This window comes from Penicillium nucicola (genome assembly GCF_028828085.1).
Source record: "Penicillium nucicola strain IBT 29836 chromosome Unknown utg000010l, whole genome shotgun sequence".
In the NCBI taxonomy this organism is placed as follows: domain Eukaryota; kingdom Fungi; phylum Ascomycota; class Eurotiomycetes; order Eurotiales; family Aspergillaceae; genus Penicillium; species Penicillium nucicola.
In genome coordinates, this window is record NW_026643134.1 from 3,893,007 (window position 1) to 3,917,893 (window position 24,887).

The following is a 24,887-nucleotide window of genomic DNA, read 5'->3' on the forward strand; positions in this document are numbered from 1 at the left end:
GATACCTTAATATAGTGATGTGGTAGGCAGACACGTTACAGTACGCCCCTAGCTGTAGATCCTGAGGCCCCCATAGTTCTTTAGCATGAAACCGAGTTGGATGCCGAGCCTCTATGTAAGTTATGGGGTATACGGCTTACACATACAAAGAGAGAAACCAGGTTTTGTATGCACTTTTCAAACTGAACTCAAGATACATACATATTTGGACTAATGCTGACGGATCAACAAAGAAATCAGAAGAGAAGCAACCAGTGCAAGGGACCAGCCCCTCGATCTGTCAGACCAAAACGAGTAAGCCGGACAGATCGAGCGTCCGATTCTCGGTGTCGGGAAAAGAATGAAGAAAGGGCTCTTCATCCAGTGAAAGAGCCCACCGACCAACCGAGCATATCCAGGAATTTCTAAAACCCAGCCTGGACGATAGGGGACGAACCTATAAATCGTCAAATATGATATTTGGAGTTGAAACCATGGCTCAGAGGATATAGATGACGGCCCTAAGACTCGCTGCTTCGGGCGGGATGCCAGGATCCCCAGGTCACAGACCGAACGGGAATCCGGGGGTTTCGCCCTTTGCGCTCGACCTCCGCCACATGCGGATAGATTCGAGACCGGCGAGGTCTGAAGGTAGTCATCTTTCGCTCATATTGCTTGATCACCAAACCCAAGAACCACAGATGAACCAAATGGCAGAACACCAGCCAAACATCGCAGATGCAAGGAGGGTCACACCGTCGCGTGGACATATCCTCCAATCCTCTGCAAACGCAGAGAATCAGCCAGTCTGGTACAAAGTACCAGAAAGATAGACCTTGAAGGAAGGACTGCAGAACAAAAGCAGACGGCGAACCCAGTCAACCATCAACTCAAAGCATGTTCACCATCCTTCCATCGAACCACGACATCAGAACTGAAAGCGTAACGATGGACATTCCACATCCAAATTCATATCCCACGCCGTGAGGCATACCAGGTCTTCATGACATATATGCGGGAAATGACAAGAGAAAAGAAACATAACAAAGAGCCGTCCCGCCGCTTCTTGATGCAAAACAAAAGTAACAAGAAATGAAAAGAACACAAAACGCTGACGCTGGAATCGAACAGGAAATATCAAAACAAGCGCATGAAAAAGGATTATTCTGGTTATCATTCAATTTGCAGGAGGGAGTATCACAGATGCACAGAGTCAAATTGAGAAGAGAGAACGCCGTCGAGGAATGCGAGTTGTCGTTGCGTGAGTCGGGTTCCCGAAGTGGAAGAGGAGAGGCGAGATCCGAGAGAGGAGAGTAAGAGGCAAGGAGGCTTGATGACACCGGAAGTTGCGCGCGCCGCTGGGTCTGAAACGATCTACATTATTGGAACCATTGGTGCGCGGGTCTGGAGTGGCTGTAGAGGCGGGTCGACCAGCACCGAGTCTACTCAGTAGACGGGAGCTAGGCGATCATGCCGTATGGCAGCGCGGAAAAGTCTCCCCAGCCAAAACCACCAAAACCGCCAAAGCCCATGCTCACAGCAGTGCTGCATGGTTGCACGAGCGTGCTCGGCAATGGCAGTGCGTGGATCGCGGCCGAGGTGGTCGGCATGCAATCGTAGGACTGGTACGGCGAGGTGGTGTAGGGTTGGCAGTAGGACGGGGTCGGGGATGGAAGCTGAGGATCACTGAAACTGATACTAGCCCAAAGATTCGGATTAGAATCAGTCGTGGCCGGGGTTGGGCTGGGCGACAGTACTTTCCACGACTCGAGAGGCGGCTGGGGCATCGGGGTCTGCCACCAGGTTTCTGGACCGGTAGAGCTGGGGAGAAGAGGCACAGGGCGCATGATATCCATTTGTCGGGGCTGGGGTGACTCAACCCAGACGAAGAGCTTGTCGATGGCGGCCTTAACTTCTGCGCTGCGGCTGCACAGCAGCTCTCCAGCGCCGTCTTCTTCCAGTCCTTCGAGGGCCTCGGCGTTAGTTCGGTAGACGAATTTGTTCGCGGCTTGAACGAATTCCTCCTGCAACTTCTTCAGCTCGGTGTGCTTTCCTGACCAGTCCCATTGGTGACGGGAGGCGTTGTCCACTGAGAAGATATCGTTGTAATAATCAACCAGGGATTCGATCGTCTCCGGGGTCAACTTGAAAGCCACTTCGTTACGGGAGACCATGTCAACATGGACCACGTAAGCCTCGATGTGGATCATCTGGTAGTTGAACAGCCCTTCGATGAGCGGGTTGTCGTCCTTGCGAAGCTTGGCCTCGGGGGCTTTGGGAAATGTCATGGAACACAGCGTCCAGATGGCATTTGACGATGACAGCGTCTCGGTCAGACACCGGGTATGTTGGGTAACATTGTTTAGCGGACGCTTGACTCGGTTGACTCGCTTCAAAGTGGCTGTCAACCACGGCGCAACCTTTCTATTCAACACCACATTCGGGGATGATCTCGGCGCAAAGGCGGCGGCAGACGATGGGAGTAAGACTGTGGGCATTATGACTCTGTGACGGTGATACGACCTGCGTTTGGTATGATATAAAAGAATGTAGAGAGAATATAAATCATCAAGGCAACATTCGCCCACACAATATTGTCGGAAGTTTGTGGGGGGTGTGGATTGTAAGGTTAAAGATATCGCATAATCCAGAGTATATTAAAGTGGGCGAACGCGCAAAAAGGAAAGAAATTAGAATATAAAAAGAAAAGAAGCAAAGGAAAGGAGACGTAGTAGTCAAGAGATATAGAAAAGAGGGAAGAAGTTGAGAATAAGAGGGGTGGGACCAAACACAGTGGACTCGATGCACAATAATAGTAATAATTTTTTTCTACAGTATACACACATACAGTACAGCCCTGGAGTCTTCGTACACTCCGGTTATTCTGGTCGACATGCAGCTTGACGGAGTCAATGTATGGCCGCCTCGGACTCCCCGATCTGCAACTCCCTTCTTCAGTGGCGAGAATTATTCGAGAATTATTCGAAACAAGCAAAAAAGAATCACTGAGGTCCAACCGAGTCGAGTGTTTCATTTCCAGTTCGCACAGTATTCCCCGTCTCACACCCGCGTTGCACGTCCATTTGGACCATTTGGACAGAGGGCTTCTGCAGCATGCCCCAAACTGCAAAAGCTAAGCCCCGATGATCAGCAGAAAAAAATCCGCAAAATTAATAGGGAAACCTCCGAGAGTCTTAGACAATATTAGCGGGGAATAGAGAAGCCCATTTCTCAGCTGGGCGATGTGCATATTTGTGCGCCAAGGGGTCCCATCTGAAGAGTTCAAATCATTCTATAGCCTTTGCTGCCAAGCCCTAACTATTCGATCCCACGTTTAGATGTCCGTTTCATTTCTGATGGTTCTACAGGACAAGAACCGACTCTGAAACGGATTCATACGCAAGCCTTTTCAGGAGGTTCGACCTGTCGAGTAGGAGACACACCCTCAGCTGATGGAGGGTCGAGCAGCGTGGGGCCCATCCGGTCTTGGAGGCCTTCAGGGCTGGGATTCGCTGACGACAACCGAGCGCGGCCGATACATTCAAGCTGAGATCCCTGCTCCGATCGCCCATTGGGCAGAGCCTCGATTGCTAGACTTTGAGCGGGCGCCACCAACATTACAATACTGTTTCCTATGGTATCCTCCACTGTGTACGAACCCTACTGTACGGTGGTATATCATTTCGTCCACCTGATTCATGTATGATCTCATCTTACTCCAGTTTGACACGGGCGCATCTCGCTATGCCCTAAAATGGAATCGCTGAAGGCTACCGGCATATGAGTTCAGTCACATGTTTTGGCGCAAGGGGGTGTGTGTATGGAGCCGGTTGAAGTCGGCAGAAGATTCACAAATTCCCACATTCGTCCTTCCGGACGGACAGAGTCGCAGAATCGCAGATGTGCAGATTTCCCAGTTTTCGTATCGCCAAATGTGGGTTGTGGTTTTGGCTCCCAAAATAGCCCGTGACCCCAGTGAGGCGGTGCAAGTCGCCACATGTGGCGGATATCTCCGGGTCCACTTGGAGAGGTATAGATCCGGTTTGCTTCACTCTTTGCTTCAGTCTGCCGATGTCTGATGCGCTGGTAGCCATAGCAGCTGGGATTTCAGGTAGTGTCTCTCAGAATCATGCAGACTCAGTCTTACATGGAAACTCAGGTCTGTTGAGAACCCGTTCTGGATTGTTGGGTTCCCGTTGCCAACTTGATACAAGATAGCCTCACTTTGAATAGACAACTAAAATAGGGCTTCATTTCTGCGCAATAACCTAGTTTATGAGTCAACGATGACCGTGGATATCTTATTGGAAACAAGGCTAGGCGCTACAGTATCTAAGTCTTAATTTGATCATCCATGTACTGTATTTAATGAGTCATCCCCATTTTGATATGCCTAAGAACTGCAATCCTGTAATAGAGAGACGTATTGAAATTATTGTAGTGGCACCCATTCAAAGATTTATAGAGTGTCACGGTTTGAATGACACCCTTGAGCTCTGTTTTCAAAATGATCGGGAAGAGCTGACTCATACGCTTCATCTCCTTCATCGAGCCCTAGAGAACTGTCAGACTGATGATAACCATAGGCTTCTCTCGTTTGATGTCTGACCTGAATTTAAAGTCACCCCAGATGACCTTCCCAGTAATGTACAAGGCATTCGGTGACAGATACACGGCGAAACCCTTTGATGTTCCATTTTATTCCCCTAAGTAGGACAGTAGGATAGCCAGATACTGCAGATGCAGATGGCACCTGGGCAATACTCGCTATCATATCTATTCCCCTCTGATTCTTGCCTTTGGCCCATCACGCCCAAACTCGGAAACTCCCGAGTAAATGCGGGGAAAGGGAATTCTTATCAGCCTAACGAAGATGTAGACTTGGCGAAGTCACGCTCCCTATCGTCGAAAACTAGCTATTTGACTGTCTCAATGGACGGATAATGTCGGATTGTCCCGGTTGTTACTTATCTACCAAATGTGAGCTTTCTCCAGACTAGGGAGTATCGACATGGAAAGGCGATCACATTTTGATATCTCCCAACGCCCTAGAAGATAAGATCTGAAATACACATATTAAAAGTCAGGAGGTTGTCCCTCATCATCAGAGATTAGTTTCCTTCAAAAGTCACAGCCAAGAGTGGTAACTCGAGTCCCTCAGTCATGTCTGCGAAAACAATATTTACAGAATCAACCATCGCTGGTTATGTGAAGACGATTCGATCATGTCCTCGCGAGATAATTGCAAATCGCCAGTTACTGCTTACAGTTGCTATGTATGCGACAGCTGGGCTACCGATCAGTGAGTGCCCACTCACTTGCAAAGTCAAGACCTCCCCTAATAGACAACTCGACAGCATGGGACCAAGGATCATCTTCAGTCATCCCGTCCCTCCCTGGATTCCAAGCTGCGTTCGGTATCACATCTGCCGCAAATCCCACCCAAGTGACTAACTTCATCTCATTCGTGTACATTGGTGCTGGAGTTGGTGCTGGCCTGTCATTCTTCGTCAACGACCGAATCGGCCGTTTATGGTCTTTTCGCCTCTACATGGTCGTATGGGTCGTCGGACAGTTGCTTGCTACCTTTTCCTATGGCCACACTGGCATTTTATACACTGCTCGGATAGTGTCAGGTCTCGGGATAGGACCACTGACAGTGATCGGCCCAGTGGCTATTGTCGAAGTCGCGCCAACCGAGATTCGAGGACTCCTTTCAGTCTGGTTTAGTGTTGTTATGCTCTTATCATTGACGGTATCGGTTTTCGTCGTCCTCGGGGTTTACCTCCACGTTGCCAGCGGCTATCTTCAATACCAGATTGTATTTTTTGTGCCAACAATCATAGTAGGCTTTATTGTTCTGGCTAGCTTCTTCTTATCGGAAAGCCCGAGATGGCTCTTTCTCATTGGAAAACAGGAAGAAGGCATTGAAACTCTCGCCAAATTACGCGGCTTGCCTACGACTCATCCTCGCGTTGCCTCCGAGATTGAAGATATCCAGAAACAAGTCGACGGACAGTGGAAACTCCAGAAAAAGAATGCTCAGCCAGGATTCACTGAGCTGTGCAAGGAGACCTTTCTGGTCCCTTCTAATCTTCGTCGAGTTCAACAGACATTCATATCATACGCATTGGCACAATTATCTGGCGCGAACAGCGTCACTTCTTATCTAGTTCCGATACTGAGTATGATGGGACTAGGGGGTGGAACGGACCGTTCACTCTTCTTGTCTGGCATGTACTCGATGGCCAAGTTCTTTTTCACGTTGATTGCGAGTTTCTGCTTCATTGATGTGCTAGGACGCCGCAAAAGCTTCTTCACCGGTGTCACGCTGCAGATGGTGTCTGACATCTACATCGGTGTATATATCAAATATAAGCAAAGCAGCCTGGTCACTACCAGCGCTAGTCAGGCAGCTGTCGGGGCTATCTTTATCCATGGATTCGGCTTTGCTGTCGGTAAGTCGTTGGATACTAATTGCACCAACTCATTCTCACTGCTAACTATTCATCAGGTCTCTTGATTCTTCCATATGTATTCGGCGCAGAAATCTGGCCGAATCATATTCGATCCTTCGGTGCTGCAATCTCGCAATGCTTCCACTGGCTCTTCTTCTTCGGCATTAGCAGAGCGACTCCTTCCCTCCTCAGCAACACTAACAACTGGGGTGCGTTTATCTTCTTCGCAGCATGGTGCTTTATTTCCATTGTCTATGCCTATTTCGTGATACCCGAGACTGCAAGAGAGGGATTAGAGGGCTTGGACGCTATCTTTGAGCAGCCGCTCTGGAGGGCTTTTCGCGACACCAAGCGGAGTAATACCACCTGCATCGAGGCCTTTGAAGTGTCGTAAGATTCTCCAACCCCTTGTGCGTACTTATATTAGATCAGACCACTAAGATAAGCACAGAGATGATCATGATCGTATGTCCGGATCTGGCAGTGACTCGCCGAAGAAAAACAATCATTTTGCGGATGACGGTGTTGAGGTTTGAACATGCAAGTAAATGGGCTGTTTCTTTTTCCATGCTCTCCGATTTCCGGTAAAGGTAGCTATCTCAGAATGTGAACGTATGATGTTACTTCTTCTGTACATGTATGCCAGTTAAGCCAGTCAATGCTGCGCGTGTCTATAAGTGGAGACTGTCCGTGTTGCTTTCCCCCCTTTTGTAGGTATTTCCCGGGATTGTGGGTATTTGCCGTGTAGGTATTCCCCAGCATGTAGGTATTTCTCTCGTAGGTATACTCCTTGTAGGTAATTATCATGTAGGTATTGATCATTTATAAGATGTTGTAGGTCCTTGGACAATTAAAGTCGAGAATTCCATAGTAAAAGTGTTTCCAACAAGATGGATGTCTTCCTAGATATCCTTGATACGTTGATCCTCGATCGATGCTATGCATTTCTCTCGCCAGATTTGAATGCCAGTCTTGAAAGTTACAATTCTACAAACTTCCAACTAAACCGACATGTGAAGGTTTACTACCCTATGGAGGCTTCCAAGTGGGCAGAAGCCAGTCTTTGGAAACGAGATGATCTTGCCCGACAAGCATTGTCCCTATACATCGTCACCTGGTAAGTGCTACTATTTGCTTAGAGACTAACTCACTAAGGTTGTCCCATCAAATAGGCTTTTCGCAATGATCATGTACCTGCTCGGCAGTCTTGTACTATACCACACATTATTCGACAAAAGATTACTTCGACACCCCCGATTCCTTGCGAACCAAATAAAACTCGAGATTGAACAAGGCATATCCGCAATCCCAGTCATCACGTTCCTCACAGTCCCGTTCTTCATCGCGGAAATTCGCGGCTGGTCCAAGCTCTATGACTTCACAAGCGAATCTCCATTCTGGGGATACACGCTATTACAATATCCATTCTTCATCTGCTTCACGGACAGTGGGATCTACTGGATTCACCGGGGCTTGCACCACCCTCTGATCTACCGCTGGCTTCACAAGCCTCACCACAAATGGGCTGTTCCGACACCCTTTGCTAGCTATGCATTCCACCCGCTGGATGGGTGGTCGCAGAGTCTACCATACCACGTTTTCCCCATGCTGTTTCCCTTGCAGAAGAGTGCATACTTGGGACTCTTCATTTTTGTTACGATGTGGACGGTTTTGATACGTAAGTTTCCTCAGATCCTATGGTTTCCTGCGAAGATGATGGCTGACTCTCGCTCCTTCGTTTATCTGCAGATGATGCTGAGTATCTACCCACATCTGAGATCATCAATGGAGCTTCATGTCATACAATGCACCATCTTTACTTCAACTATAACTATGGCCAGTTTACAACAGCCTGGGATCGTCTGGCGGGAACTTATAGGAAGCCCAAGGGCGATGCTTTCATGGAGAACAAGCAAGGAGCCGAGAAGGTTTCTGATAAATGTGAATAGGGGAATAGATTATGGGTTCCATGTACATCAAACTCCAAATATATAGCTACATAATGTTAATTAATACCCTCATTGTGCACTCTGATAACACCACTGAATGAAATCATTCAAATTCCCCAAGTCATCGGTCGCAGTGTTGTCCAAATACCGAAAATTAGCATCAGAATTGCTGGAGACCTCTAGCGTAGCATTCAACAACCACCAAAGCTCTTGAGCATGTTTGGGGTACCCAATATGGAAAAATTGATCCTTGTCCAAAAGCCCAGTGACGGAATCCCAGATGCGCTTCCAATTTGCCGATGCGCGCCGTATCTTTTCGATTGACAAATATCTTAACAAGCCTGATCTTGTTTGGAATGCGAGTGAGTTGATCGCTATGATATGATCAGCACGGTACTCGTTTGACTAGGCTTCAATTTTGACCTACCGTATATCAAAATAAGAAGGTGTTCCACAGATACCGAAAGACTCCATGGTATTGAGACTTCGTCTTGTGTCTCGAGAAGCTGGGTGACCACATCTCTCAGTGGAGGAAGTGGGAGGTTGGCCGAGTGCGCCATGGCGATTTTGCTGAAAGAGGATGCACTTTCAGCCTCCCATAACCCAGCACTCCACGGGAAATGACAATCCATTTCAAAGACCGAGATTGCTGGGTTATTTTTGAAACAAACTGTGAGGAATCCATCGGCAAGGAAGACCCAACAGGCGATCCTGAGGCGGAGTTAAGACAAAACATTAACAGAATTATCTCAGGAGAGATGATGAGAGGGTCTCTTACCGTATGCAGACTTCTTCTGCAACTAAGACCTTCCAGGTCATCTCATCACATACTATTGGGGCAGTTCGCCGTTTGAGCTGGAAAATCCCTAGGGATCTTATGGTGGAGACCAGACACGGATGACGGACAATGCGAATCCGCCGTCTCGTTTGCATGTCATCACGCCCAAATTGAAGCATTTCAATAATGAGTGCACTCTGGATTAGCTGAACAGTCGATAGAAGATGTGTAGAGTCTTTGGGAGAAGGAACTGCTGCCAGACTCGCAATGTTCCGAAAGATGTACTCTTCCGCCACATCAAAAAGACCCGATGGAAGGGTGCCGCCGTCCAAAGGAAATGTATACGTAGCACCAGACAAGAATATTGAAAGAAGAAGGGGATTAGAAACATTGCCTGGGTCAAATGTCGGGAAATGCACTACAGGCAAATGCCAATGGAGAGAGTGGAAGAATGCAGAAACAGAGGCGGAGATATTAGATACCCCCAGGAGTGTAGAGAGCTCTAAAAGGTCAAGTGGTGGTGAAGCTCCTGATTTGCCGAGACACATAGACTTTGAAGTTTCAACCAATTCGGTCATGATCTCAGTTAATTGGTTGGAAAGCTTGGGAGGAAAAAGCGCATCAGGCGAGAATTGAGAGAAGAAGTCATCTGTAGACGATGAGAACGGATAAGAGAAGTCTGGTAGTTGAAAGTCACCCCCAAAGGCCGATAGGGGATCAGTAGGAACAAGAGCATCTTCGATGTGAGAATTGAGCGCTTCAAGATTCCTTCGAACGGAACGCTTTGCTGTCTCGCCGATCGCAAGCCTATCCTTATGGACAGACGGATTGGCAAAATGGCGAAGGAAGGCAAATGGCCCACCACCTCTCGAGGCACTGCGAGATGGATTGATGGATGGCGAAAGCGAGACTGCCGACGAAGAGGTAGAGCCTGGAGACAGCGTCTGATGACCGGAAAAGGTGCATTGTCGTCCAAGAGAACTGCAACGAGAGCAAGGAGAGTTCTTATCGCACGACGCTTTGGCAAAAAAACATAAATCGCAAGATTGTCGTTTTCTGCCCGGTTTGGCTGGTGGTGGCAATGGTTGGTTGTATTTCTTTGCACACGCTTTGCTGTGTCTCCGAGTTACCTCTCTTCCTAATGATCAGCAGCTATTCACGTTTCGTAATACCACGGGGTGACAAACAATTTCAGGAATGACTTCTTGCAAAAGGGGCAACTGGAAGAGGGCTGCTGATTATCTAGAGGGTTGTCAGACCATTCGTCCCCAATGTCGAGAAGCATCAGTCTTACGAGTTTCCTCATGACGAAGCAAATGAGGCTTTCGCTGGTAGCTTTTGTCACACTGAGAGCATTGAAACATCACACAGAAATGCAAGGCTACAATAGGTAACGGTCACAGTTGTACTTCGAGAGTTGAAAGGGAATTCAGTTGAGAATGAACCGCGTGGATGAACTCTGCCGGTGCGTGGCCGAAGTCCTGACAAATCACGTCTCCCTTTCAATGTTGGCACTTGTTACTCGAAATAAATAGGAAAGAAATTATGTCTGAATGAAACGGGTCCCAATTTCTTTGTAGCTTCTGGTGCACAAGTAAACAAACGTGTCCGGTGTCTGCCCTCAATCCAAAAAGTCACCTCCCGTTTCCTTCAAAATCAATTGATATTCGGGCTCAAATTGCATATACATCACTTCAGGAGTGCCCGTTCCTTTTTTGGTGTATGTGGCCGTTTCATGATCGACGATTGTTTTCTTCAGAATGCCATCTCTTGCTCCGTTAGAGCCCGGTGCTGTCGAAGCTTCCACCAGAAGCTGCGTCTGACATGCCCTTTCTAGCGCAATGAAGAACGCCGCTGCTTCGGCAACGGTTCCTCCAGCAGTAAGTAGTCCATGATTCTGCATAATCAGATTCTTGTTCTTAGGACCAAGATATTCAGCGAGCCGTTGGCCTTCCTCCTTTGCAAAGACAACGCCTCCAAAGGCGGGATATACCGAAAGATCATCATAGAACATGCAGGAATCTAATCAGCATTAACAAAAGCGTGTTGCCGGTCATTCACATGGAATTACCTTGATTGAACATATCAATAGCCCGGCCGAATGTGCTCCACGCTCTGCCATACGGACTATGCATATGGCAAGCGGCATGAATATCCGGTCGCTTCTGATGGATCGCAGAATGAATAATGAAACCTGCTGCGTTGACAGGCTTGTCTGCACCTGCGACTCGATTTCCTTCCTCGTCTACTCGAACCATATCGGAGACCTTGAGGAGGGCAAAGTGTATGCCATACGGATTGATCCAGAAGGTGTGGGGTTCGATAGGGTCTGAAGGTGTCAGCATGATCAGGACTAACTCTTTAGCATACGAAGCGCAGACGAAGTCACGTACCTCGAAGACTTATGTGCCCGCTACTGCCATCCGAAAATCCTAGTTTGGCGAATATGCGAAAAGCACCCGCCATCTGTTCGAGGAGCCATTTTCTTTCGGCCTCCTTGGTTGCAGGGCGGGGGATATGGTGAAGCTTTTTGACTTCGCCATTTGCGTCTGTCGCTATGTTCAGAGCAGATTTCTTTGAAGTCGGATCGACTGTCGATGCGACCGATGACATGATGTGCAGAGTGAATTACAAAGTCAGATCTCAATAGGAGGTAAGTATAGGAATCATAGGAATGACCGCGGTTATTTACATCTACCCCGCAAATGATTGACAGTTTGTTCTTTTTTAAATTCTTATCAGGAAAACAGAAGCACTTGAACCCTCGGAAGAAGCCGAGAGTGGGCGAGACGTTCCACACCGAAGTGTATAGAGAAACATTCGAAGTCCATTCAAAAGAGAAGTACTGAAAGACATTGCCATGAAAAAAATTTCATTATACTCCATGTTATCCGAAAGGAACTCAGTAAGTTGGAGAAAGACGGGAGTCCTCCCCCATTCGACCAGTGTTCGTCTGATCTGGCGGAGGTTCAGGAAATTCCTGTAAAAGTTCCTGAATAAGCCAGTCCGACGCTTGTGGCATGGCCAGATCATCAAATCCCAAGCTCCAGTCTCTTGGAGATAGTCCAGGGGGAAGAATGTCCTCTGGGACAGTCCATTGTGATTGGGGAGGCACTGGCCCAGCAGACTTCCCATTACCACAAATCATGTTGATAGTTCTTTCGGAAAGGGCCTCGAAAATGTCGCGATACGATGTTGCCAAGTTCCACCGCTCTGCTATAATGACCAGGACTGTTGTGCAGGCCATGCATGTGTTGATCACTTCGCTTTGTTTTGTCTGCTGGCGTACTCGCCACGATCGCCAGAGACAATACAAGTATGTCAGGCCGCCAAGAAACAGGATGTGGAGACTTCCCCAGGTAAACTGAACGGTAGACTTCTGATAGAGTCGACGATATAACACGCAGATATCCCGAGCGCAGCGGGAACAGTTTTCAAATGCTTGTTGGAGATCTTCTTCTTCCTCGGTGGAATCGATATCGTTTGTTCCAGGCTCAGCATGCCATTGTCGTCGTTTACCGAGAATCCCAGTAATACATAAGCGATAGAGAATCAAGATCGAATGGTTATATGCAATTTGGAACCATTCGGCCGAAGCAAACACCGACAAAGGATGAGAACATGAATAGTCAAGATGGGTGGGAGCCGATGCATGCCATTCTTCCAGCTCTTGGCGAAGACTATCAACAGTAGCGGATTGTCTACTGGAATGTTGATATTGTGGTAGAGGTGAGTAGAGATTTGCATGAAATCTCGCCCATAGCTGCCTTAGCTTGATACTATGCAGGGTTCCCGTCATAATTGTTGGCACCTGGTCGTCAGCCGCACGAGGATTCGCCAATATACCGTGGTGAGTGATGTTCTCATCTTCAATATCCAGGGGAAGCTAGACCTTGGTTATTAGCAAGATAATGAATCGTAGCCGAGGAGCTAGACCAGAAATCATGTCGTACCTCTGCATCAATTAACTCATCTGGTATTCCCACTGGCCGACCCAGGATAAAAGAGGCGACTCGATCAATATCATATGCAACCCAAAAGCATCTTTTAGACATCTCTTTAGTTAGAGGATCAACATGCTTGCGATATCTCTCTGCGCTTCTGTGATATCCTAGCTCGATACAATGGCGGATTGCCATCCCTGATATCTTCCTATGTCTGATGTTACTCTACTATAAATCGGTAGGAACTGGATGGAAACATACCAAAGACTAGCTCCAGCAGGCGATCTTATTGAGTATGTTGCACAACAAAGTATAGCTTGGATTGATTCCAGATTATTGAGTGCAAGAACGGAAGGCAGGTGATCCAAAGCCAGAGAATAGTACATCTGAGAAGGTTAGAATCTTAATTTTCTCTTATACTTGAAAAAGAATTACCGCTGCAGCGCTATGATGGCTTTGACTAAGAGCAAGAGAGCCAGTAGCATAGATCTGGATGGTGAGTGGATATCATCAGTTCACAAGTCAACTCTATCGCTGTTGGGCTCAGTGGTACACACCATGAGGACAAAGAAAAGTGGAACATCACTGGCCAGAGTACTGTCTCCAGATTGGTTCATACTTTGAACATCCTGTTCCCATTTCAGAAAAGTTGGTCGGTGTAAAAAGGGGTACTGTGGATGAATATTGTTGAAATAAGCCCGCGATAAATTAGCTGAGACACTTGGGGATGGTAATCGTGGAATTCGAGTTGGGCATATGACAGGCGAGAAATCGCCACTTTCTTCACTATTGTGTGGAGAAACAGATGAGACATCTGCCTTGAGACCCATTGTTGCGCTCACAATCCGCGAGAATGACACAGCTGATGAAGGCCCAAAATAATGGGGTTCACCTCCAGCGGCATTCAGACACAGGAGAGCAACCTCGGAAGATAGATGATCAATTTGATTACACTTTTCATCATTGCTATGCTCAAGGGATGATGATTGACGACGCACTGAAGATGGACTTGCGTTAGCACCAACACATGAGTCACTCAACAACTGGTTGAAGGAGCTTGATGGATTGGCCATCCTAGGTGAGATTGCTACGCCAAAAGAAGCGATAGAATCAGTATTGTCAGGTTGACTCTGACTATTACTTGTCAAGGCTGCGTCTGGATGGACTTCTCGAAGAAGAGCTTCCAAGTAGACCACCCGGGATTCAAGAGCCTGCATGTAGTTGCGCGGACGGTGCAGTCCTGTTGCAGGGTCTTCCACAAGACATTCTGGGCGAATCAGATGAGTTTATAACTTGAAGGACAAGGCTTACCTCGTCCAGTCCGCACGCAGTGGTTGCATTTCGGCGTTTGTCCATCGCACTAGTCCCGTGGTCAGTGACATGGCTACCTTCTAGGTGAAGCCCAAGTACCTTTAACTTCTTCTGTTTGCATCCGATGCAAGCGAGCATCGTCCGCTCTCCAATTCTCGGTCGCTTTGGTGCATGGCTCATATTGAGGGAGTTGATCAAGGTGGGATGGCTTCAAACTAGACAGGGAGATAAGGTCGTCCATCTTGATCTAACGCGTTTGAACAGCTATTCTTTCCTTCCACGATTTCTCTCAAACATCGAAATTTTACAAAACATACGATCTACAATTATCTAAATTGATGGCAGTTTACAGAAACTCAGGACTTGTCGTTTGCACCACACGTTTTTATCTTGACTTGTCCCCGCACGCACGTTAACTTACCCCTCGCACCAGGTTCCTTCTATGCCACATTTGGCCGAAAGCCATATTCTATTCAAAGCCCATGAATATCATGACGTTATCTCTTAGAATCACAATTTTTATAGGTCGGGAGAAACCGAACATATCTAGCGGCAACAATGCCACTCCTGATAGCACATCGGAAGAAGCCGAACTCCAATGAAAGAGACTTGGTAAATTCGCTGGTAAAGGCACTAAGACAAGAGAGATTATGCTCCTGATAGGGACACAACTTATATGAGAGAGTGTAATTCTAGCTTCGTCAAGAATTGGCTGCTTATTTTCCAATTGATAGCATCAAAAATGACCCAGTCTATGCCACCGAGAAAGACAGACCCCATTGTCATCGTCGGAGCGGGTATTTTTGGCCTCAGCACTGCGTTACATCTTTGCAAACGTGGTTACAAGAATGTGACGGTTCTCGACAAACAACCTTACGACGAGACTTTGTACTCGTACTTCAAAGGCGCAGACGCTGCTTCTGCCGACATCAACAAAATTGTTCGGTCAGCCTACGGATCTCAAAAGGAATACCAAGATTTATCTTCTGAAGCAATCCCTGAGTGGCATGCCTGGAATGCGGAACTAAAAGCAGGCACTTTGGTTCCCCCGGGGATGTCGACCAGTGATGCAGTCTTCGTGCCCAACGGATGCATATCACTATCTACATCAGTAGAAATTCCACCATGGGAGTTGGCCTGCATTGAAGAAATGGAGAAGTCTGGCTATAAAGATACTCAGCTGGCAACTCTCATTCCCAGCCACCAAGAAATTGCAGCTCAGAAAGGGCTCAAGTCATTTATGGATCCATTTCAAAGAGAAAGACGAGGCAAAACACCCAACACTGGTGTGCTGGATAGTACAGGCGGTACGGCCTTTGCGGACAAGGCATGCAGATTTGCATTGCACAAAGCACGAGGCATGGGTGCAAAATTCATCTTCGCCGAGCAGGCTGGATGTATGAAAGAGCTTTGTTACGACGAGTCCAGAGTGATTGGAGTCAAAACGCAGGATAACCAATTTCACCCCGCCGCAATGACTATTCTTGCTTGCGGAGGATGGACGCCGGTCTTATTACCAGAACTTGATGCCCTATGTGAAGCAACCGCGGGGAGCGTGATGATGTTCAAAATCCCTCAAAGCTCACCTCTATGGGATCGACTTGATACCGATAAGTTTCCAACGTGGATGTGGAATATGCGAAATGGAGCCGAAGGTGGCCTGTATGGATTTCCGAGAGATGAAAATGGCTGGTTCAAGGTTGGATATCGGGGAACTAAGTATACCAATCCTCTACGCCAAAGTGATGGCAAAGAGCGAAGCACCCCGATAACACGATGGTCGTTTCCTGAGAAAGAAGAAAATGAATCGACCGGAAGCAAATTTACTTCTTTTCCTCAGCAAGCACATGAAGTTCTTACGGGATTTCTGAACGAGTACCTCCCGGAATTAGCCGAGGAAGGAATCAATGCGTGTCTGACCAGAATCTGCTGGTATACAGATACATTTGACAATCACTATGTTGTGGACCGTGTCCCCCAAAAAGATGGATTAATGGTCGCAACAGGAGGTAGTGGCCATGCATTTAAATTCTTGCCAAACATCGGTAATTGGGTCGTGGATATAATGGAGCAGATTGAACTGGATCGGCCAGCAGTGAAGGCATGGCGATGGAGGTCTGTTGGCGCAGAACAACCAGTAAACGCTCTCATGGAGGGTTGCAGTGGCCCAAGGGCTCTAAGCAACATTGGTCTGCTTCAGGAAGTGCCTTTTCAAAGTCAAATACATGCTAGACTCTAGATCTCATAAATTATCAAATTTATTTATTGCCTCAAGAATAAAACTGCAAATACATACGTATGTAGGCAGGTAGAAAAATCAACAAATTACATGGCTTTACTTTAAGGGTTTAAGTTACTTCAATTGCAGCCATCGAATCTCCTGAAAATTCACTTGACTAATGAGTAAAATAGAAAACAACCATTTGAAGTCTATCCCTTAATCTCGTTAACCGGTGAGTTTGCTTTCCCGGTTGTGAAAAAAGCGCGTATATTCTCAAAGCATTCAGTTTCAGCTTTCTGGAACGCCTTCTCCGTCAACCCACCCAGATGTGGCTGCAGAACAATTTTATCGCTCTGTAGGAAGTAGGATCTCGGGCTGGGCTCATTGACAAAAACATCAAGGCCAGCACGTTGTACCTTGCCCGACTCTAGCGCCGCAATGAGAGCCTCCTCGTCAATGACTGCCCCTCTAGCCGTATTGACGAGGAATACCCCATCTTTCATGGCAGCAAATTCAGCTGTGCTAATCAAGTTTGTGGTTGCTGCATTGAGGGGGCAATTTAAAGAGACGACATCTGCTCGTTGGAGAAGATCATGCAAAGATTTGCAGTATGTTGCCCCATATGTTTCCTCCTCGGCTGCTGGGAGCTGGTTTCGATTGAAGTATTCAATCTTCATATTGAAGACAGCGGCTTTCCTAGCGAGATACTAGAGATGAATATCAGTAACAGTAATGGAATCATGTTCTATGCTTCTTATACATACTTTTCCAATGGCACCCATCCCAACAATACCAAGAGTGAGCCCGGAAGGATCGCAAGTGGGAACCAGGTTCGCTCCCTTCCTCCAAGTACCGTTCCGGGCACTCTTCTCAGCATTTGTAGTATTTCTCAAGACAGCAAGCATCAAAAACACGGCCATATCTGCTGTAGCCTCTGCGACTGCATTGACGGTATTGCAGAACACAATATTTCGACTAGCCATCCAGTCCACGTCGAACTCATTGTACCCTGCGCTGGCAGAGGTGATGATTTTGCATTCTGGTACCAGTGCCTTCAACAAATCCTCGTCGAAAGGCTCGTACGGTGGCGTGCCCATGCGAATGATAAATGCATCGATCGGTCCATTCTTCGCGATGTCTTTGGGCAGTAAAGTCTGTGTCTCCTCGCGGTTTGTGGCGGGCAAGACCGAATAGTCAAAGTCGGTTTTGAATCGAGTGATGTATTCTTCATTGACAAAAGCAGGAGTTCCGAGGGATACGACGCGTGGCTTTCTTTCGATCGTCATGGTTGTTTACGTTTTCGAGAATTTAATCGCAAGGCAAGTGTATTGTTGACCAAAGTCCAAAAGACTATGTTTGAGTACGAAATAGTATAAACCAAGTTCAGGTTTAGTCCGCACGACTCCAAGTTATAAGGCACAGCTCATTGTGGGGTGAAATCACATACATCTGCGCCTCGGGTTCCTCCGAGCCTATAGATAATAGTCCATGAGGGGAAACCTCCAACTGATAAGCCTAGCTCCCACCGTATTAGTTGCTGCGGAATAACCCAGCATTGTCCTGGGACTTGATTCAAAAAGAAGCTCTAGTCCAAGTTATCAACATTAGATGTCTACTACGCAGAAAGATCATTTGTTGACCGAGCAATGTTTAGTGCCAGATCCCGTCGAAACAACAGACGCACCCGAATTGCTACACGATGGTATGCAGTTTATTCCAGGGGCTACAGAATTCAAGTCTGAGATACCTGAATTTGAAATGCCTCCACTCGGGTTTATCTCAATTGATGTCATTTTGCATAGACCGCCAGGGGATCCTTTCAACGAGAAGACATGGCCATTCCCGCTCATCCGCGAGAGGGTGACTGGCTCATCAGAAACCCAAGTTGTGTGCACTGGGCCTTACGATAGTTCTTTGATCGAAAAGTTTGTTGAAGCTGGCCATAAACTTGCGAAGCGTGGAGCGGTTGGTATAATCACGAGTTGCGGTTTCCTAGCGATGGCACAGCCGGAGTATGTCTGTTCTAACGTTAGAGAAATTCTGCGCTACATGCTGACATCAAAGTCTTGCTGCTCAACTTCCGATACCTATCGCTACTTCAGCCCTAGTTCAAATTCCATCTCTTTTGGCTGTCCTTCCTCCCACACGCAGTGTTGGTATCTTGACTTTCGATGACACGCGTCTGGGACCTCTTCACCTTGAGAAATTGAATATTTCCCCTTCTCGATGCCATATACGTGGTGCTCCAAAAGATGGTCTACTGCAAAGTCATATCCGCCAGGGCATTGAATATGTCCACCACAAGATATGCGAGGAACTAGTGACTGCCACTCGGCAACTGGTCACTGAGCACCCTGAAATTGCAGCCCTCTGCCTGGAGTGCACACAGATGCCACCTTTTTCAAAAGCAATCCAAGAGGCACTTCAATTGCCTGTATATGATGTGTATTCAATGGGATGTTGGTTTTATTCAGGCTTGGTTTCCACGAGACAACAATCATGGGGTCCTATAATCAAAGACCGTATTGAGTCAAGGCGGTAGTATTGAATTCTACTTATTTCAAGCATGGCTCTTGCTGATATTTTACGAATTCGTCAACAGCTGTGCAGCTACAGTAAATCACTGAAGTATCCCGGGGCCTCCTGAGTAGGTAGGTCATGTGCAGTTCGATGCCATGACTTAGAACAATAATAAATGGCACACAAGCTGGTACAATCAAATGACAATGGCTGTGTCTAGACATTAGTAGAAGCTTTTTGCTGGTATACAGGCTCCAATACGCAAAATTCATGATACCTCATGATAATTAACTTTATATATGAGTATGTTACTGCGATGATATCAATGGCATTTAATTCATGATATTTGAATATGCTGTTTGCAAACTCAGAGCTTTGGCAACAGTTGTCCGCCGGACAAAACCAAGCGTTGAGGGTATCTGGTGATAGCTAGTATCGTATCTTTCAACTAGGGTTGTGGGTTTTCACTGGAAGAGCCAGTGCATGAGCTGTTTGGAGACAAAACATTTCAAGTCCGCCCTTCGCTTAATTAGACGACGGACATGGCATTTGACTGCTCAGGCCAATTGATCTCACGATGTTGAGATGCAAAGTGCGCTTTGATTGAGTTCTTTCCCTTCGAATTCGTGGCCGTGTAAACCATGTTCAGAATCTTCATCAGAATGTGGCTTGCGACTGATATAATCAAAGCCAAATGATGGGAGTCGTGGGAAATATCAAAGGTGCCTTGATCAGATCCGTAGATAGCCAATGATCTTGTTGCGGCAGAGATGGCCCATTGGGAGAACACGACAGTAGATGTGGTAATTCTCGTTATCCGTGCTCAATATTTTTTTTGTCAAAAGATGAGCTCTGTTTGTCGCCCCTCCCTTCAAGACGGAACATCAGATGCCTTCTCTTGGTACTTGGAAACAACCTTCCCTTCGATAACCTTCATTTCGATGTTGAGCTCCTTGATCTTCTTGTCAATCGCTTTCTGAACTTCTTCTCGTTTTTTTTGTGCGCTTTCAATTTTGGCCTTAACTTCTTTGGCCATTTCGTCCTGGGCCCTGGAGGCACCCTCGCGCGACGGGTATTCACGTTCTAACTTCGCAAGCTCAGATTGATAGTCGCGTGGCTCCATCGGCTGGCATGTGACCGGGTGGTATCGATATAATGGGAAATCACCATCTGGGACTTTGATCTCGGAAAGATTGACATGTATGGGGGTGGTGCGCATTGGTGAGTCTAGAGGCACTGCGGAGGCGGACGCCGATTCCGATGGAGGAGAGGGAAGCGTAGATTCGGTCTCGACCATGATTGCAGAGAGACGGATTCAGGTTGATAAGAGTGAAGAGGTGTTGAAAACAGAAGGTTGGGTCATGCGCGACACTCCTAAAGAATGGTTGTTGGAGAGAGGTGAGTTAGTCCGCGGCTTTGATTGTATTCTGCCAATCACCACTTCACACCGCCCATGATATCAGCGCCCGCGTGGAGTAACTTAGAGCCAAGTTGACGACCGCATCGCGGCTTGACATTTGGTATTCATAATAGGTCAGTCCAGTATTGGCTCTCGACTGCAATTTATTACTTAGGCCGGTCCTAAGTGGGCCACCTGGTCCGTGAAATCCTACTTCTGACAAGCTTGAACACAGTGACGTGACCGCCATCATGCAAGCATTCGGTATGTCTTCTACTAACGTGTTATGTTATGCACATTATGTACGCTTACAATTGTGATGTTGCAGTTCCCAAAACCAGACGGGTATGTCTCCGAAAGCTCCAGGGGAAGTATTATCTCCAACTAACTTCTATATAGCCTAGATTTGAGCTCGTGTTGAGAGTATGTATAGAACTCCATTTGAAGCTGCCAATGACGTCTTTAACTTTGATTAACAGATTATTGATATCAACAATGTTCCATTGGGAAACGGCCTTGCCTATGTGAGATGGCGACTGCCATCATCAAGCGGCACTGAGCACCAAGGCCAGACAGAGAAAGCGACTCTATCTGACCACCGGGCTTATTGGAGCTATGAAAAGATTCTCCAAGTGAGACTTACAATTGACAGAACATCAATGCTTCAAGAGTGTGAACTCAGCTTTGAAATCATACAAGAATTTACCTCATCGTCCGTCTCGGAGAAGAACGTACTGGGCAAAATCAAACTCAACCTTGCTGAATATGTGGATAAGGTTGAAGAAGATGAAGGTGTCATTCGACGGTATCTAATGCATGACTGCAAAGTGAATAGTACTGTCAAAATCGGGATAGCAATGCGCCAGCTAGAAGGAGACCGCAACTTCACGACGTAAGTTGAAGCCAATCAATCAAATTACTTATACGTTCTCAGTACTGATCATAAACAGACCGCATCTGAAGTCGGCTACTGTATTTGGAGGTATTGCCGGTGTTGTTCATGCTTCCGAGCAGCAAGGCGATCTCGATGAAGCTGGACACCTTCCATCCATCAACACCAAGAGCCGGGAAATCGCGGATATGCAAGATATGTATCGACGAAGTCTAGCGGCATCATGGTCCTCCCGATCATGCGATCTGCCTGCTGATAAACTTGTTGAAGAGCTATTCGCTGGAGGCTCACACTGGTATAACGATGCACACAATGCCAGCGACAAGAACAATCCCGGGCATGACCGCCGAGATGGTTTTCTAAGTGCAGAGTCAGCTTCGCGACAAAGTCGGCCAGGGAAAATGTTGTCTCCAAGTTTCGAGGGTCGACCTAAAAGTTCTTCGAGCAATCATTCCCATACTAGCGGCAAGGCACCAGACTCTCATTCTACACTTGGGCATCCCAAGAAGGGCGGAAGTATTGAACAGAAACTTTATGACGGAGTTAAGGGCCGAGGATGGAAAGCACTCAATGTACACAATGAGCTTTCTGAGTTTGACGTGAGAGAGGATTTGCGTAGCTGGGAGGTTTCCTCAAAATAATGAATCCCATCTCGGCGTGGCATGTAATAATATGCGATTGAAGCAACAATCTTAAAACTTGTATTTATCTCTACAGTATTGACCGCCGAATAAAGTATAGCTGTACTCTTTCTCTCACGTTATTTCAATGAAATACCTACGTGTCTGTAGGAGAGTAACTTGATGCTATAGAGGATGCTGGCCTGAGGCGGAAATGGTTTCTTATCGCGGTCTAGCGCTATCGGCCGGAGAAAAGCGATCACAGGATTATTTGCCTTTTGTACGCAACTGAACCTCCGGTCATGCTTCGACAACCTCTGAGGACCGATTTGAGGCCTTTGAGGCACCAATCTCTCTGTTGGAGACCGTTCCTCCCGACACCCATCCGTCCCCGATACCTGAGCGATTGGAAATCCGGTCCAGCCCAACGCTACGCTTTCGATAAACCTAATTCCCACCGCAAACGCGAACCTCGAGGCCAACATAATGATGGAGGGTCAAAGGTCACACTGGATGTGAACTCTTTGGGTCAGCCAGGACAAATCGTTGTCGTGCCTGGGCGTGGGCGTCGAAGGTTGTACCGCAACCGCCGCGACCATGCCAGCAATAGTGACAACAATACAATCAGTTCCATGCTAGACGATCTTGATGAAGAGAACTCAGATCCCACGGCTGAAACAATTCAGAAGGGAATTGATGCGAGCCGTGAACCACATCAGCCAGGAGACACGTTGGCGACTGGCGAATTCGAAGCACTGCGCTCTAAACTTACATCATCATTCACCCATAGGCAGCTGGCCGAGTATGTTTCAGACCAACAAGACAAGAGCGTGAGTCTTACGGAGACGAATTGGACATGGAGACCGTCCGACAAAATATCGGAAACGGCAGGGACCAAAGCACACCAGGGAAAAGCTCGGCTTGCAGAAAGGATAGTCCGTGACTGCTGGCAGTTGGCAGTTCCTGCGGAGCGTGGACAAATGGAGTTTCAATTAGAGCCCGAGTTTATGTCCTTGCTCCTTCATGCTGAACATTTCTCCTTCCATGAGCTGGCCAGTCTCCATGGCTGCACCATTGATGTGACACCATCTGCTGGCCGAGTGACACTTTATGGAAAGCGAAACGCGTGCGAATCTGTCCGTGAGATCATACACGATGCTACTGCCAGAACTCGCGAAGAGGATGTTGGCATCAACCCTTACATCCTCGAAGAAGGTATCAATCAGGTCTTCACCCCGGACTTTTTGAATTGGATCAACACTACATACGGTGTGTTTGTGGAACACAAAGCTCACCGCACACCTGAGAAAATATTTTACCTTGCTGAGAACAAGTTGGGAGCGGATAATGCCCGAAGAGCCTTGAACTTGGCAATCGCCAACTCGACACTTCCGTCGGCACATTTCTCTACATATCTACCGGCTTCAGAGCTTGCCACTGTCTACAGTTACAGTCCGGAAGAAAATGCTTCATGGTTTGACCGACAGAAGTCATGGTTCCGGTGGGCAATGTCTTCTAGCCAAAGCGCACAGGCAGAAAATCTCGAGACACCGTTCTTTGATAAGCACCAGACACGTCTGTCTGATGAACTGCTAAAACTACTCAGAGACACCTCAACGTTGAAGAGCGACCCGCAAATTACACCTGGCCTTCAAGAAACCGTGACGGCCGAGGTTGGGAGGTGCCTTTTCATGCAAAAGTCCTCGTTTGAGGAAACAACGATGAGTCCAGCGCAATTAGGAAGATTGTCTCTTCCACGGACTTTCACCAACGACATCCCTTTGATCTCGAGATTCCTCGATTCCCTTTCACCCTCCTCCCAAACGAAAGATTCAGTGCCATATCGCATCCGGTTGACGCCAACTGCCGATGCGGGTACCTTCCCTGAACTCGAAATCACCCTGATCACCAAGCGCCACAAGGACATTCAGAACTCAGATGATGCTTTCGAGATTCAGAGTGTAAAAGCTATTCTCGCAACCAATTCTGTTGATTACCTTCTCCCAGAGAACGGCCTGGATCTGCGATTTACGAGAACCATTTCTCGAGATCTCTTGCACGAAAATTCTTGTCCATCAGACTTCCAAACGATGCTGCAGGATATCAAGCAATCCCTTCGTAGCTCGTTTATGGCCGGTGGTGTTTCGCGTGGCCCCCTGTCGCCATTCTGCAAGATCTCTATTCCAAATGATGTTCAGAAGGTTATCCGATCATCACACAAGCCGACACCAAAGAAATCGCGGGATAGCGAAATCCAGGGGAGCAACACCACCGTTGAATACATGTTTCCTCCTCTCAATGAAGTTCGAGGTACTGCCATTCAAACATACGAATTCGGTGACCGAAACCTCGAGTACCGTCATTACGAGAGTGGTCCATTGCTTGCTGCCCGTTCAAACGAGGTTTCTCTTACCACTCAAATTCCTCATGGCGACCCGACCTCGGAAAGTGACCAAGCCCAAGAGCTTCTCCATCATAATTTCCATTCGTTCTATAACACTTCTTCTGACATGGCTTTCAAAATCCATGGAAGCAGATATCTGGATTAGGCGCATGGCAGAGCGCTTTTGATTTAGATTTGTACAGTGTCCATCAATTGTTATCATTATTTAAGTTGACGGCGTACTGGGGCTGTCATTCTTGTATATTATCTGTTAAAATAGCCACTTAATCTGACAAAGAACCATTAAATCCCTCTAAACATTTCCTGCAGTTCTCCCAGTACATTGTAATTGAGGCATCATAAACAATTGCCTAAGCTTTGTCCAATTCTAGCATCAAGCCTTCCCCTTAAGCTAGACCTGACCTGATTCAGA

General features: G+C 47.2%; 13 protein-coding genes across 13 annotated transcripts; 5 read left to right on the top strand and 8 right to left on the bottom strand.

Annotated features, from left to right (window-relative positions):
* Positions 1-1,439: 1,439 nt before the first annotated feature.
* N7511_010044 (uncharacterized protein) lies at positions 1,440-2,477 on the bottom strand (the record flags this gene model as incomplete). The annotated part of the gene is made up of 1 exon (XM_057132421.1): positions 1,440-2,477. One exon carries the CDS (start codon positions 2,475-2,477, stop codon positions 1,440-1,442), a length of 1,038 nt encoding a protein of 345 aa, XP_056980409.1.
* An 895-nt stretch (positions 2,478-3,372) lies between these two features.
* On the bottom strand, positions 3,373-3,597 carry N7511_010045 (uncharacterized protein; the record flags this gene model as incomplete). The annotated part of the gene is made up of 1 exon (XM_057132422.1): positions 3,373-3,597. One exon carries the CDS (start codon positions 3,595-3,597, stop codon positions 3,373-3,375), a length of 225 nt encoding a protein of 74 aa, XP_056980410.1.
* Positions 3,598-5,142: 1,545 nt separating this feature from the next.
* Positions 5,143-6,973, top strand: N7511_010046 (uncharacterized protein; the record flags this gene model as incomplete). The annotated part of the gene is made up of 4 exons (XM_057132423.1): positions 5,143-5,281; positions 5,325-6,437; positions 6,494-6,827; positions 6,889-6,973. 4 exons carry the CDS (start codon positions 5,143-5,145, stop codon positions 6,971-6,973), a joined length of 1,671 nt encoding a protein of 556 aa, XP_056980411.1.
* A 354-nt stretch (positions 6,974-7,327) lies between these two features.
* N7511_010047 (sterol desaturase family protein) lies at positions 7,328-8,386 on the top strand (the record flags this gene model as incomplete). The annotated part of the gene is made up of 3 exons (XM_057132424.1): positions 7,328-7,554; positions 7,610-8,115; positions 8,187-8,386. 3 exons carry the CDS (start codon positions 7,328-7,330, stop codon positions 8,384-8,386), a joined length of 933 nt encoding a protein of 310 aa, XP_056980412.1.
* A 69-nt stretch (positions 8,387-8,455) lies between these two features.
* Positions 8,456-10,130, bottom strand: N7511_010048 (uncharacterized protein; the record flags this gene model as incomplete). Its single annotated transcript, XM_057132425.1, has 4 exons — positions 8,456-8,760; positions 8,814-9,097; positions 9,165-9,971; positions 10,027-10,130. The coding sequence occupies 4 exons, from the start codon at positions 10,128-10,130 to the stop codon at positions 8,456-8,458; spliced, it is 1,500 nt and encodes a 499-aa protein (XP_056980413.1).
* Positions 10,131-10,785: 655 nt separating this feature from the next.
* On the bottom strand, positions 10,786-11,777 carry N7511_010049 (uncharacterized protein; the record flags this gene model as incomplete). Its single annotated transcript, XM_057132426.1, has 3 exons — positions 10,786-11,186; positions 11,236-11,493; positions 11,558-11,777. The coding sequence occupies 3 exons, from the start codon at positions 11,775-11,777 to the stop codon at positions 10,786-10,788; spliced, it is 879 nt and encodes a 292-aa protein (XP_056980414.1).
* A 289-nt stretch (positions 11,778-12,066) lies between these two features.
* Positions 12,067-13,219, bottom strand: N7511_010050 (fungal specific transcription factor domain-containing protein; the record flags this gene model as incomplete). Its single annotated transcript, XM_057132427.1, has 2 exons — positions 12,067-13,050; positions 13,118-13,219. The coding sequence occupies 2 exons, from the start codon at positions 13,217-13,219 to the stop codon at positions 12,067-12,069; spliced, it is 1,086 nt and encodes a 361-aa protein (XP_056980415.1).
* Positions 13,220-14,252: 1,033 nt separating this feature from the next.
* On the bottom strand, positions 14,253-14,599 carry N7511_010051 (uncharacterized protein; the record flags this gene model as incomplete). Its single annotated transcript, XM_057132428.1, has 2 exons — positions 14,253-14,375; positions 14,420-14,599. 2 exons carry the CDS (start codon positions 14,597-14,599, stop codon positions 14,253-14,255), a joined length of 303 nt encoding a protein of 100 aa, XP_056980416.1.
* A 562-nt stretch (positions 14,600-15,161) lies between these two features.
* Positions 15,162-16,658, top strand: N7511_010052 (FAD-dependent oxidoreductase; the record flags this gene model as incomplete). The annotated part of the gene is made up of 1 exon (XM_057132429.1): positions 15,162-16,658. One exon carries the CDS (start codon positions 15,162-15,164, stop codon positions 16,656-16,658), a length of 1,497 nt encoding a protein of 498 aa, XP_056980417.1.
* Positions 16,659-16,849: 191 nt separating this feature from the next.
* N7511_010053 (D-mandelate dehydrogenase-like dehydrogenase) lies at positions 16,850-17,926 on the bottom strand (the record flags this gene model as incomplete). The annotated part of the gene is made up of 2 exons (XM_057132430.1): positions 16,850-17,347; positions 17,405-17,926. 2 exons carry the CDS (start codon positions 17,924-17,926, stop codon positions 16,850-16,852), a joined length of 1,020 nt encoding a protein of 339 aa, XP_056980418.1.
* Positions 17,927-20,031: 2,105 nt separating this feature from the next.
* Positions 20,032-20,457, bottom strand: N7511_010054 (uncharacterized protein; the record flags this gene model as incomplete). The annotated part of the gene is made up of 1 exon (XM_057132431.1): positions 20,032-20,457. One exon carries the CDS (start codon positions 20,455-20,457, stop codon positions 20,032-20,034), a length of 426 nt encoding a protein of 141 aa, XP_056980419.1.
* Positions 20,458-20,810: 353 nt separating this feature from the next.
* N7511_010055 (N-terminal C2 domain-containing protein) lies at positions 20,811-22,092 on the top strand (the record flags this gene model as incomplete). Its single annotated transcript, XM_057132432.1, has 5 exons — positions 20,811-20,823; positions 20,888-20,904; positions 20,959-20,982; positions 21,039-21,451; positions 21,510-22,092. 5 exons carry the CDS (start codon positions 20,811-20,813, stop codon positions 22,090-22,092), a joined length of 1,050 nt encoding a protein of 349 aa, XP_056980420.1.
* Positions 22,093-22,373: 281 nt separating this feature from the next.
* On the top strand, positions 22,374-24,620 carry N7511_010056 (putative respiratory complex assembly protein Rmp1; the record flags this gene model as incomplete). The annotated part of the gene is made up of 1 exon (XM_057132433.1): positions 22,374-24,620. The coding sequence occupies one exon, from the start codon at positions 22,374-22,376 to the stop codon at positions 24,618-24,620; it is 2,247 nt and encodes a 748-aa protein (XP_056980421.1).
* Positions 24,621-24,887: the final 267 nt, after the last annotated feature.